This window comes from Crocuta crocuta, unplaced genomic scaffold (assembly GCF_008692635.1).
Source record: "Crocuta crocuta isolate KB4526 unplaced genomic scaffold, BGI_CrCroc_1.0 scaffold290, whole genome shotgun sequence".
NCBI lineage: Eukaryota > Metazoa > Chordata > Mammalia > Carnivora > Hyaenidae > Crocuta > Crocuta crocuta.
The window spans coordinates 2,155,680-2,169,767 of record NW_027527429.1 but is presented as its reverse complement, the minus strand read 5'-3'; the positions used below and the strand labels follow the sequence as shown (position 1 = coordinate 2,169,767).

Below are 14,088 nucleotides of genomic sequence, written 5' to 3'. Positions count from 1 at the left end.
GAGACAGAACAGGGGGGGGGGGGGGCTGAGGTGGGTGGGGGAGCAGACCCAAGGGCAGGATCTGCCCCTCCAGCTTGGGGAGTCTGTCTCCGGGTTCATTTAAGCTGGGTCAACACGGGGCCGGGCGTTGCCCCCGCCCCCAGGCTAAGTGACACACGGAGTTGCAAAAAGGGCGGCAGATGCTATGGTCCCCACGTGCGCCCCGCGGCCGGCCTAAGGCCAGTCTGGAAGGAGCAGGCCTTTGCTGGAAGGCCTCTGCCTCGGCCGGCAGACCGGGTGGAAGCGGGCTTCCTTCGATGCCTCTGGTTCCTCACATTCATTTTCTAAGTTTAGGGAAAGATGTAGAAAGCCAGATCGGCCGTGGGCCTTCCCCGCAGGGGAAGGGGGGTCTGGCAGGGTGGAGCTGGGCTTGCCGACCGGGCAGGACTTCTGAGTCACAGGATCGTGCGGCCCGCGCGTGGGTTAGGAACTGCAAACGGCCGCCTCCGTGCGAGGGCCTGCTCCCCCACACCGCTGGGAAGGGTCCCCCGGGCGGCCCGGGCTTCCCGAGCGGTGGTCGCGGCCGCGCGGCGTCCCGGGGGGGACTGCGCTCCGCCGCCCGAGTTCAACTTCAATAAAAGGGCCCAGCCCGCCCTTGATCACGCGGCTTGCCTGACAGCCCGGCTCGGCCCGGGCCTAATTGAGCCCGGGTCACCTGGGAATACGTTCAAAGGCATCAAAGCCGTAAACCACCTCCAGGCCCCGANGGCGCCCCCCCGGCCCCGCGCGCGCCGGGCGGGCGCCATGGAGGAGGGCTCCAGCTCGCCCGTGTCCCCCGTGGACAGCCTGGGCACCAGCGAGGAGGAGCTCGAGCGGCAGCCCAAGCGCTTCGGCCGGAAGCGGCGCTACAGCAAGAAGTCGAGCGAAGATGGCAGCCCGGCGCCGGGCAAGCGCGGCAGGAAGGGCAGCCCGAGCGCGCAGTCCTTCGAGGAGCTGCAGAGCCAGCGCATCCTCGCCAACGTGCGCGAGCGCCAGCGCACCCAGTCGCTCAACGAGGCCTTCGCGGCGCTGCGCAAGATCATCCCCACGCTGCCCTCGGACAAGCTCAGCAAGATCCAGACGCTGAAGCTGGCGGCCAGGTACATAGACTTCCTCTACCAAGTCCTGCAGAGCGACGAGATGGACAGTAAGATGACCAGCTGCAGCTACGTGGCCCACGAGCGCCTCAGCTACGCCTTCTCCGTGTGGCGCATGGAGGGCGCGTGGTCCATGTCCGCCTCCCACTAGCGCCGCGCCGCCCACGTCCGGACCCGCGCGCCGGGGTAGGTGCTGCGCGCGCCACCGGCGCCCNAGGGTAGCGCGAGGGGCCGGGCTGCGAAGCCGGGGACACGGCCCGGGGGACGCGGCCGCCGAGAGCGTCGGAGGTTCTGGCTCGCTCTGGAAGAGCGCGCGGGGCGCCCTGCACCAGCCGCCGCGGAAGTCCCTTTAGACCAGCTCTAGCTCCGGAGGCGCCCCCCCCCCCTTTCCAGAAGGCTCTGTGAGGCCGGGGGCATCTCTCTTCCAAAAGACCCTCTTGGGCAATGGGAGGGTGCAAGATATGTTGGCGGGGGCGACGGGTAAAAATCCTCAGTACTTAGTATGCTTTAGTTTCTTGTTCGTCTTGCAGTGTTTTTATAAGTCTCTACTTCACACAGAAGGAATTTAGATTAATCCTGAGCGAGCCCCGCCAGTTCTCCCAAACAGATCTATTTCTTTTTTTATGTGCTTCTATCATATCTCCAAATGTTTTTGCTGTGGCCACGGAGGGCCGATCTAGCACAGGTGGATTTTTTTTTAAAGTTTTTATTTCTGTGCCACTGAAAATTCTTTTGCTGAACCAGCCCCCTAAGATAATGATTGTTTTGTAGGTTTTTTTTTTCTTTTTAAAAAGAATTTTTAGTGGAGAATAACTTATGGGTATCTTCTCCCATCTTTGTCAAAAGCAGATGGAAAGTTTCTCAATCACATATTTTCCTAGGGAAGAAAGTTTGGATTGGCTGAGCAGTAAAATGCTACAGGGGGTTAATACATTAATTCTGGGTTTTGCTGCCTAAATTATGAGCTTCCATTAGTTAAGTCCATTTACCCTTTATACCATCCATAGTTTACATCACATCTGAAGTAAGGACAAACAGATGAGGAATGTCATCTTCGTAAAACATACATGCATAGCTTTGTTTAAGGGAAATGTCAACAGAATTATCATTAAGACTTCCCTCCAGAAAATTACTGAAAACATATACCAGGAGATATTACCTTAATGCAAAATTTAGTAAAATCATTTAAAATTCATTGAAAAAGAGTTACACTCCTCACACGTAGAGAATCAGACATAGATCACAAGTAAAGATTATATGAAAATAAAAGGCAGCATTTTATTTATCGAAAGTGCTAAGAGCTATGGGGGGAAAATCCTTGAAACATAACAGATAACACATTTCAGCCAGAGAACAACTGATCGTATGGGGGCCCATTTATTTTTATTTTTGTTTTTATATACTTGAATATAACAGGCTAATTCCAGGAAACGAGTTTCTTTAGGTAGATAATCACTCTCTACGAGAAGAGAAGGGACATGTAAATTTTTGATACACTAATAGTTCTGGATACCCTTTGTTTTTTACCTAATCAGGCAAGTTAGGCAAGCATTTTTGAATTTTTTTTTTGTTTTTATCACATTAGTCTGTGAATAGAAATACAATCATGATTGGTTTGATTTCCTGAAAATGTTGCTGAATGACATTTGTTACTTATTTGTAACATTTTAAACTAACTGATATCTATATCAGCAAAGAATTTGTAAACCTTTCAGTAAACTGTGTGTGATTTTAATGTCTTAATATGAGATGTTTTCACATATTTGAAAAAAGCTGCATCCAGACGAACAGCAGCAACCGTAAAAAGCCTAAATTGTCCTTTGATATACAGAGAAGCACAGAAAATGGTGGAGTTCAGCTGCTGCTAATATTACCCTGACTTTCGTCTTTGGCCTGGTGTTTAAACACACAGATACACAATAAATCAGGTGCCTTTGGACGCTCACCTGGGCTCATCTAATCGGACGAAACTCAAAAGAAATTTTTAGCATTCTCATTAACTTCCTGGGCCTTAGAAGCAGAGTCAGAGGCACCTGGCTCGGAGGAAGGTGACGATGATCAGACATTTCTCCTATTCCCTGCTTTGCCGTGAAAGAAAGCCTCTTCCCTAACTCGTGCAATATGCAGATTTTCAGCAGGTTGCTATACTCAACAAACCCCTTCCCCGCCTCCCTCCCTGAGCTTTGACTTAACTTTGGAGGGCAGAGCATGACCCTCTCACCGTCTGAAAAGTGTGTAAGCCTGTTCCTCCCTCCTGAGCACCTCCCTCTTGGAGATGTCCGGAAGATCCAGCATAGGGTGCTGACCTCCGTGATGTGGATATTGTTGTTGAAGTATCTGAAGCCACGCTTTCAACCTTGCCTGAGGAAGGCTTGCTATGCATCCGGCCGGAGCGGGGGCTCGTGGGATGGGGCTTTGAGAGTGGCTGTTTGAGGTCGTTTGAAATTTAGCGCTTTATTGAAGTTTTCTGAAGACTGTACTATTCTCAGACAAGTCTTGAGCCTGAAAGAACAGAGTTTACATCATCCTTGTGTTACTGTATTCCGGACGGACGGCACAGACTCTGATTCCTCTGGCGTGGCAAAAAGACCATAAAGTAAACTCTTTCTGAGCAGAGCACTATAACTCATAACTTTAGTTTAAAGCTGGGCTTAAAAAAAAAAAACAAATATTTTAATAAGCCAATTTTAAAGGCTGGACTTTTATGACAGTTTTTAAGCTTCGTATTTATATTAATCTGTCCTCCCTGGTGTCTTTAAAAACTCCCTGAATGCATGCTGCGATGTTGTTTATGTTTGCGTCTTTTCCTGGGAAAGGATAAATGCGTTGCAAAAAGCAAACCAAATACACAGTTCTCCACCAGCAAAGAGCTCAGAAATGAAGCAATAAAACTCAAAGGAGAGGTGAATAAGTTACTGTAGCCAAGAAGCAGACTTAAAGAAGGATCTAAGAGATAGAGACAGGATGCATTCAAAAGTAAAGGCAAGATGAAATACTAAAAACAGAAACTCACTAAGGAGATATTCCACATGGTCACCTGAGTGTACACGTGTGATACAACTCTGTAGAATGAAACACACACAGGCATACACAAACGCACACACGCAGAAGTGCATGTAAAACTGGTGAAATGTAAGTTCTGGAAATTATATTAGTGTCAATTTCCCCGTTGTGATATTACATTATAGCTTTGCAAGATGTTACCATTGGGGGAAACTTAAGTAAAGAGTATCAGAGAATCTCTCTGTATTATTTCTTACAACTTCATGTGAATCTACAGTTACCTCAAAATGAAAAGTTGCGAGGAAAGGTATTCCACAAGAATTCAAATTTTTTTCTATATTCAAACGAGCACATTATGTAAGGAATTATTATGCCTCATCTTGGAGCGATAAACTAAAAATGTGGTTTGAGCCCATTATTTTCCCTGATGTCATTTGTCTGTTGTCCTTCTTTGCAGAATGTGAAGAATCTCACCATGTTTCCAATATGGACTTAAAGACGGTTGCTTGTAATTCTTAAACAGAGTGAAGTCCTGGAAACTTGGGAGGAGAAATACCGATCAATATTGGTATTTGTTCCTATCCTAAGAAACAAAATTTTTTCAAATAAATTTTAGGAAATCTTTACCCCAAACAGACCCAACGTTTGCTTTTAAGATACTAAATCTACACTGACATGCATGAAACACACACACATAATTCTAAAGCCCACGATTTGTCAAAATTATTCACCAAGAGGTGTAGAGATTATAGTTTTAGTATTTGGAGCCTTACACAGAAGAAGAGGAGAGAGAGAGAGAGAGGGAGAGAGGGAGAGAGGGAGAGAGAGGGAGAGAGAGAGAGGGAGAGAGGGAGAGAGAGAGAGAGATCAAACCCTAAACTCAGTCATGGTTATTTTAAAGTAATATTTGTTTGTTCTAGGAACATATTTTGTGTTTGGTTCAGTGGTAAACCTTTGAATGCGATTTAGTTGTATTAAATGTGCTTTAATTTAATGTTTGTTTTGGAATGCGATACAGGGACATTAACGATGTGATTTTCATACGGATGTAAACTAGGTCACAGTGGGATTTTTCTTCAGTGATTATTACTAAGGGTGGTCATGGTCAAGGACACGAGTGAGAACCTGGAAAAGCGAGCATACAACCATATCCCAGCACGAGAGAACATTTTTAATGGTTAATTGAAAATAGAGCCGTTTTGAACCCAAACGGCATTTTACATGCTTCGAACATCAGTATCGCTTTTCCTACAGCTTGATTGTTCAGAATACGGGGGGCCTGTGATGTACGGAGGTGTGTACGGAGCCTGTGGTCGAAAGTCCTCAGTGCCTGCGATCTGGGGACACTTGCTGCTTAGAACCCAGTTTCCCATCCCCATATGCTTTCCTCTGTTACTTGATGGGGCGGGAGAGGTGTAGATGACCTAGCTTCTGGCCACATCCTCTGTAGAATTGTAACTTTACTTCTCAGCTTCTAAGATCGCTGCCTTTAAAACTGGCACATCCCCCTTTCTTTAGATCACGATTTCCCTATCAGTTAGATGAAGGGAGACCCAAAGAGCTTTCAGTTATCAAATTCCATTATCCTGGAAAATACTTTTGCTTTTTAGCTCACATTCGGCCTTTAAAAAAATAGCCATCAGCATCTTTGGGGGGGGGGGCTGTCCATTATCCTGGAAAATACTTTTGCTTTTCAGCTCACATTCGGCCTTTAAAAAAATAGTCATCAGCATCTTTGTGTGTGTGTGTTGGGGGGTGGAATGGTACACTCAGTTATGTTGTCCGGCATTCGATCGTATGTTCCACTGTTTCATTTTTGACAGAGAGGGCTCACATTTGTTTTTCTGGACGTGGAGATCTGGTGTGTGGCTGACAGGAAAGATTTGGGCAGAAAGCTTGGTTTTCATTAACCCTCTGATGGTGACCACACACCCAACCCCAAGCCCGTAGCTGAGGTCTGCGGTATGGTCACCGCCTGAGCCTTTCCAGAGCGCCAGACAGAGCCACTCGGCACAGCAGCGCAGAGCAGAGCCTTAGCCTTTGGCTCGGAGAAGAGAGGAACAGGGCAGGGAAACTTCAGCGGGTTTCCTCCGGGAGGAAAAAATGCCCGCGTTCTTGTTGCTAATGCTGTTTCACTCCTGCTCCACGAGTAAAATGCCACCTGAACTTTTCTGTTACATTCTCCGAGTACATCCCTCTTCTGCAGAGATTCAAGAGACTTTTTTTGCCTGCTTCCTTGGCAAGTGGGGGCTCCAGAAGGGACAGCTTGTAAAATAAACAAACTCCCTAAAAGAAAACACAGGCCAATAGTTTACAGTCTCAGACTATCTGCTGCCGCGGTGAATTTCTTTGTGTGCTCCACTTTGATTTAGCGTTCTGGAAGTCAGAATGCAAGCAGGCAGCGTCTTCCTTCAAGCACGAGCTCTAGAAATAAAAGCTTGAGTTGCTATTTCCTTTCCTTAATCTCGGTTCTTAAAGGAGATTTGGCTCGCGGAGGGCGTGCAGAGGGATCAGAAATCAAAAGCCATGTGCGTCGTTTGACTTTTGGGACCCGGGGGTGCACCGTGGCTGTTAGCTAGAGACGTCCTGCTCAGTGGAGGGACAGGAGGCCACCTGGCCTTCGGGGTGAGGAAGACCTCCACGGACTTCCGGAAGGCTGCGTGGACTTAACATCGCGTTCTTCACGAGGCCGCCTGGGTAAATCCACAGCGAGGTGCTTATCGTTTCTCTGGGATTTAAATGCCTGAATTACTGCAAATTGGGAAGGGAAGGAGGGAGGGGAAAAGACATGATTTTCTTTCTCAAATTGAGACGTGTCACTTTCACGTGATGGAGCCCCACAGACGAACAGCGTCGTCACCGAAAATGGGTCTTCCCGAATTTAAACCGTTCCAGAACGCGTACCACACATATATCGGCCCCTAACTAATCAAAACTGATTCCCCTCTCTTTCTTGATGTCTGCTAGCGTGGGTGAGAGAGCGAGAGAGAAAGACCTGATCCTTTGCACATTGTTTCCTGCCGGGCAAGCATTTCCTCTCCAGCCCTTTGCCACCCACCCCTGCACCCAGCATTCCCTCTTCACGGGCTCCTCTGTGTTATTATTCCTATTTTCCGAAGCCCGTGTACGTTTTCATTTTAGAATAAGTGATACAGGGCGAGCAAAAAGCCCGCGGTCGGAGTCCGGCAATAGCACAATCACACACGGGGAACACACACGCCGGAGCTGGGCGGTTGCGGGTCTGGGAAGTTGGGTGCAGCTCGGTGAATGAGGTGCACCCGGGCCCCTCTCCGCTCCTCCCCCTGCGCGGTGACTCCCTGTCCTTAATTGCCTATCATTACTATTTCCTAAGAAAGCTGTTTCAGTGACACTAGAACAAAAGTGTCCTAGAGATCTGCACCCCAGGAAACCTGATGTGTCCTGGTTTTTAAAATGTTTTTTTTTTTTCTTTTTTATTTCTCTTGTGCGACCCGAGCAGCTTTAGCCACCCCAGACTTCCCGGGGACCGTGTGGACCCCATGAGCGCACACCGGTGTTTTAGGGCATCCTCGGCGGGGCCGAGACGGCGCTCCGTGAGCACACAGAGCTCACCTCTCCTGGAGTGGCCGGGATGTGATTTCACACAGTGAAATATTTTAAGGGAAGAATTAACTTCGGGCGATTTTGCTGGAAGTTAAATGACTGCCAATTCCAGAGCTCCCAATCTGACTGCTTTTTGAGGTTAGGGATTGCCTTCCAATTAAATAAGTGTCAGGTGAGGGCTGTGATGTGTCTCCCCGCCCATCTCAGGAATGGCTGTCGTGCTAGATTCGTTTTTGTTTAGTGACATATCGGAAAGGATCAATTTCATGCGACTTCATTGTTGAGCAATTTGAGGTCCTCGCCGGCGTCTGGAGACTGCACACATGGCTCTGTCATCTCACAGCTTCTAGAAGGAAGAAGGTGACGTTGGGGGCGTGACGACGTAAGAGAAGATGAGGATGTGAACGGGGGTGCTGTGTGGGGTCTCATGAGGAGCAGGGCAGCTGAGGGGATGGAGGCCCCCTGATGGGGAGACAGAAGGATCCGGGCTTGCGTGCCGGTGCTGCGCTGCTGGCCGCACAAAGGTCACTTCGTCCCTCGTCCCTCGGGGCCCTCAGGAAGGAGAGGAAAATGCTTTATCAGAATAAGCCCTCGGCCTGCTTCCCAGAAGAATGACGCTTCATTAACATCCAGCAAGGCCGCCTCAATTCTTCTGCCTTCACGCCCCGGGCAGGAGGCCACCCAGGCCACAGTGACTTTACAAGTGCTTTTGTCTGTTTGTTCCCAGAGGGCAGCGTGGCCCTGCTATGGGTACCCGAGAAGTGTCGGGTGGCCCCTGCCCTGGACGGGGCTGCCACCGTCACCAAGTGCTTTCAGTGTCCCCACGAGGTGGTGCCAGTTGGATGCCTGCTGTATGCGGGGGTGGGCACCCGGGGAGTAGCTTGGGTCAGCTTGGTGCCCCTGCCTGACTTGGAGGGACCCTCCGAGAACAGTGGGGGGTGGGGGGGCAAGTGGAAAGACCTTGCAGATGCTTTGCAAATAGCTGTCCACGCCCCTAGCACGTCCTGGACCTCCAGGCTGGTGGCCTGGGAGCTGCTCGCTGACTGAGCAGGTCGTGCGCCCCAGGGCGACCCCAAGGGGCTCAGCTTTCGCCCCGGCTAATGAAAGGAAGTGGTAACTCAGCATTTATTTCCTCCTCCTGGGTTTCACACTGTAGACACGTCCCTACAGCCAAATTCTGCAGAAGCCTCTGCTCATCGAATGACAGCCTGCAGGGGAAAATCCCAACCTCCCACCTCTGAGGTTTGCAAGGAAAACGGAGCGAGCCTCGCTGTGCTGAGAGAAGTCAAATGAAGTCAAATGACCGTATTGTCCCTGTCCCAGAGCACCATTCTGGAATGCAGAGCTCTGAGCCGTGACACGACACGACGCTACTTCCACAGATGACAGACCTCTTCCTCCTGGCTGGTTCCTCAGCAGTGTGCGGTGTGCGTGTGCGTGTGCGTGTGCAGGTTCTCTGAACCAGTCTCCTGGGCAGTCAGCTTTTTTTTTTTGAAAGATACAGCAAGTATCATTTACTGTTCGTTACATAATGTTACTTTTTCTGGGCAGCACCAGGGGAAGGGCAAGCCCCGCGCGGGCGGGGGCGCAGACAGATGGCGAGGCTGGGGTGCCTTTCTGGGTCCCCAGGGCGCCCACCTGCTTTCTCCTGCGTGATCCTGCGTGACAGGAAACAATAATCTGTGCATTCGGAGGGCTTTCCAGCGCCCATGACTCTTTGTAACCAATGTGACTCTCCACAATGGGCTTGGCAATTTATTGAAGTCACTGTTTCCAGAATAAACCATATGGAATTCTTTCCCTTAGTAAACTTCTCCTGCGTGGTATTTTTCTATTTGGGGAAATTTTAATTAGGCAGAAACCAGAGTCTGTTGCCTTGGCGGGGCAGGCTAGGCTCCCAAGTTAATGTGCTGCAGTGCAAACCCATTGTCTCGTGTGTAGGGGATCGAGGAGGCTTCGCTGAAGTTGAACGTGGGGTGGAGAACCTTCCTGCTCTCAGCCTATGGTTATAGCGCGGCTCAGGCAAGGTGTAGCCTCTCTAGGACTCAGTTTCTCTCTACCTAAAGTGTTGGATTTTGAGTTTCTGATACCCTGCAGCTGTCAGGATTCTGCGAGTCAGTGTGGCTGGGCCAGTGCCCGCTGGCTGCACACCCCAAAGAATCGAAAACAGGGTCTCCACCGGAAATGTGCGTGTGTGTGTTTCTGGCAGTGCTGCTCACGAGAGCCGCAAGGTGGAAGCGGAACAGGCGTCTGCCCGCCGAGGGTTCAGTGGGACGTGGGTGAGCCCCACCCCGGAATGTTGTTCAGCCCTAAGAAAGAGCGAAAGGCCGACACTCGCTGCAACACAGGTGAACTCTGGAGTCGCCGAAGTCACGCACAGGAGACTGAATATCGTAGGGTTCCACCTGAACGAAAAATCCAGAATGGCAAAAGTGGCTTCGTGGGTGCCAGGGCCCAGAGGAGGGGATTGGGATGTGATTGCTTCATGGGTCTGGGATTTCCAGAAATAGTGATGCTGTTTGCACAACAGCCTGAGGGCTGTGCACTTAATCCCACTGGATTCATACTTTAAAGTGGTCAAAATGGTAAATTTCATATTAGGTGTATTTTACAACCCCCCAAGTACCCTGGGACTCAGGCCGTGGGTCTGTCTGAGGACAAGCAGGGCTGGGGGCTGGAGTTAAACCTTCAGCTTCTCGCCCCTTTCCAGAGGTGCTTTATCCGCGCGATTCTGTGCTTATCAGATGATTCTCCCCTTCAAGTTATCCCTGAAGACGTTTCTTTCTCTTTTGAAATCGATTCCCTGATGTGATCCTACAAAAACAAAAAGTACCCCCAAGGGCTCTGATAACACACTTGCCGTTTTTCTTGCCCGCCCTCTGATTTTAGTCGTCTGTCAGCTCTCTCTCTGGAAGCCCCTCCGTGGGGGACTGAGTCTCCGCACATTTTGGGGGTGACGGGCGGGGACAGGGGTGGCCCCAGGCTGTGCACACTTTGCAGTCGACCCGGCAGCCAGAAGCAGGGGGCGTTTTGCCTGTCTGTAGTGGGCGCTGGTCCGTGGGCATTTTAGCGCACCCAGCAGCGGGGTCCCCGAAGCCCCAGGCATGTCGGCGGGTCAGAGCGTTTCAGGCTCGGAGACGCCCTGGAGACGTCGATGCTGCACGGGGGACGGGAGGGTCCCCGAAACGTGGGGCCTCTGGCTCGGGGCCGCTCTCCTCCGCGAATCCCTCTAGTCTCTAGACACAGTGACCGCTGTCCCCGGAGACGGGTGCAGGCAGGGCGGAGGCACAGGATCCCTGGGGCCAAGTGGGCGGCGTTTTCCTCCCCTTCCGCCCCTGCTCTGTCCACCTTGGTTGCCTCCCCAGCCATCTGTGCCCTGGGGACCCACGCAGAGTGGCTCTCCCAGGGCTTCTGTCCTCGGCCGTGACACAGCCGTTCCTTGTTTAAACACTATCACCTTCATGGCGTTACACACTCAGCGTGTGAGACACTCACAGAAACCCTGAAGATGGTGCTGGGCTCAGGGACCATTCGCAGAAGGGCTCAGAGCTGGGGGCAGGTCCCAGAGAACCTTCCCAGGAGCGTGGGGCTGCCCGGAGCAAAGGTCGGGGCTGTCTGTCCGTTCCTGGTCCCCGGGGCCTCCGGAGGGACGGCGGTGCCCCACGTGCTGGCAGAGGGCTCCAGAGGGAGACAGCAGGAGGGGACCCGGTTGTTCACACCCCTGGATGCGCACCTGGCCTGGGGGGGACTGGTCGCCCCCTCGAGCCAGGCACACGCAGCGTCAGGGCCCCCATCCGTCAGCCCCACGCGGGTTCCCGGCTGCGCGGAGGCCACACTCTGGTCTGGTAGCGGGTTCCCCACACTCGCTGTGCGCCGCGGCCCTCTGCTCTGGTCTCTTGCCGCTTCTGCTTTGGGGTGACTGAAAGGGGAGCCGTGGGACCCCGGGGCCAGGCTCCAGTCAGCACAGGGCACAGAGGGGATCTCTGTCCCCTGATTGTGCAATTGGNCCTCTCCCAGCCCCTCCCCCTCCCCCTCCCCTGCCCTTCTTCCTGTCCCCACAGCAGGTCAGGCCTTGGTGCCCCGTGGCCCACCCACTCAGCCTCCCCCTCGGCATGTCTGCGGACGACACTAATAGAAAATCAGGCTTCCAGGTGAACCCAAGGGGGTGCCTTCATTTTACCCCATCGGAGCCCCCTGGTTCCGTGCGGCATGGATCACCTGCAGTGTGTGGCTGAAGACGCAGTGCGGCAGGGATGCCCAGGTCGCTGTCCCACAGAACCCAACAGGGAACATTCGGGGAACCCAAGTGGCACTTACTAATGGGGGCCCCTCACAGCCTCCGGTTCCTGGAGCTGATCATTCAGAGCATGGTAAAGCTCAAGATGTGAAGGAAAAAATAACCGACTAAATTAAAATTTGGAATAAAAAAATTACGACAATCAGAAACTTTGAATGAGCCAAGAAGGAAGTACTTATCAACGGATAGTAGTGAATCCATATTCTTACTAGACAGAGACCTTTAAAAATCCAAAAGAAAACGGGGCTCCTGGGTGGCTCAGTCCGTTAAGTGTCTGGCTCTTGATTTCAGCTCAGGTCATGATCTCACTGTTTGCAGGTTCGAGCCCCACGCCGGGCTCTGTGCTGACCTGCTTGGAATTCTCTCTCTCTGTCTCTCTCTCTGCCCCTGCATCACTTGTTCTCTCTCTCCCTCTCTTAAAATAAATAAATAAACTTAAATAAAAGCCAACTTAAATAAAAGCCAAAAAGAAAAAACATGCAATTACCCAGTAGAAAATAAGGGTACTAATACGAATTTACAAAAGAAGAAATTCAGGTGTCCAGTCAACATCTGAGAAGCATTGAACTTCAGCAATAATCTAAGAAATTAAAAATAAGCGGGAGGATACTATTTTTTAATTAATTCGGAAAAATATAATGGGGGCACCTGGGTAGCTCAGTCATTTGGGCATCTGACTTCGGCTCGGGTCATGATCTCCCAAGCTGTGGGTTCGAGCCCCGCGTCGGGCTCTGTGCCGACAGCTCAGAGCCTGGAGCTGCTTCAGATTCTGTGTCTCCCTCTCTCTCTGTCTCCCCCCCCATTCTGTCTCTCTCATAAATAAATAAACTTAAAAAAAAAGAAAACAAAGAAAAATATAGTGATGATCCTCAGTGTTAAATGGAAAGCATGAGGAGCCAGGGCATCTCGTCCTGACAGTGAGAAGGTAGATGCTAAAGTCTTGTTAAAGGGATTTGACAGCTTTAAAATTTGGAAATACCCTCTGAGCGAGCAGTGCCGGGTTTAGGCATCACCCTACATGAGCGGCAGTGGGTCTGCCTAGCAACAAGAAGATTCCTCTCCGCTTTGCTAATATTAGTGAAATGCCTCAAATGTCCTGGGAAATCAGTGAATAAACTGTGGTTCATCCATACACTGAAACACTATACGGTCAGCAAGTTTTGCCTTGTAAACAAAGACTGGACGATCAAGGGAAATGGCCCCCCCGGTGGGGCAGATCCTGGGGCCCAGGTTGCAGATTCAAAGTGCGTGTCTGCCTGGGCGTTCTTATCACAAGAGCGAGTGTCTCTTGACCGGAACGTGAGTCAAAAGTCTTCCTTTCCTTCTTATTATTCGTACTGTTTTTCTTTCTTTTCTGAATTTTCTGCAAGTGCCGGGTCTTACTTTCGCAGCCCGAGGAAACAGTGCTTTTTAGAGGCGAGGGCGTGCACCAGCCAGCCCTTCGTCTGGACTCTGCTCACCCCTCCCCTGCGCGCCCATCACGAAGTCCTGCTCCTGAGGGACCAGCCTGTGCCCCTCACTGGACCCTCGCTGGACCCTCCTCTCAATGTTACAGCTTTGGTGTCACCTGAAGCCATAGAAGAAAAAAGAATTATTTTTCTGTCTTCTGCACTCTGGGGCTCAAGACCCTGAGCATTATTTTTACGCAGTGCCTTTAATGTTAGTTTAATTTGATACATTGTTCCAGAATGTACCAACACCGCCCAGCCTGGATTCCTGGAGGAACTTGGACATTTGCTTTGGGCNCATCCTCATTTTTCTTTATGGTGTAAACTCTTCTCCAGGTATTTGGGGATATATGTTCTTAATCTTAAACCACTACAGATGTGAGGAAGGAAGTGAAGAAAATACAGTGAACTCACGAACGGTTCTCCTGACCCAAATTGTGAGGAGACAGGACAGGAGCCCCCCCTTAACTTCTGGGGGCGTTTGTATTCCCTGATGACGGGAATGAGAAATTGAAGCCACTGCTCCCTTAGCCCCTGGCCTTCTGTGACAGCCTGTGAGCGCCCGGGACTGGAGGGGGACACGGGTGTGCCAGGGTGTTCGCCCTACGCCCGCAGAGTGCTGCCCGCCTTGAATGCCTGAGTC

General features: G+C 50.9%; 1 protein-coding gene across 1 annotated transcript in view; it reads left to right on the top strand.

Moving 5' to 3' along the window:
* Positions 1-752: 752 nt before the first annotated feature.
* TWIST2 (twist family bHLH transcription factor 2) overlaps positions 753-14,088 on the top strand; it is a 51,122-nt gene continuing 37,786 nt past the window's right edge. The window contains exon 1 of the mRNA XM_077758667.1: positions 753-1,301. Within this exon, the coding sequence (XP_077614793.1) occupies positions 784-1,266 (483 nt within the window). The 5' untranslated portion in view covers positions 753-783 and the 3' untranslated portion in view covers positions 1,267-1,301. The remainder of the gene's footprint in view (positions 1,302-14,088) is intronic.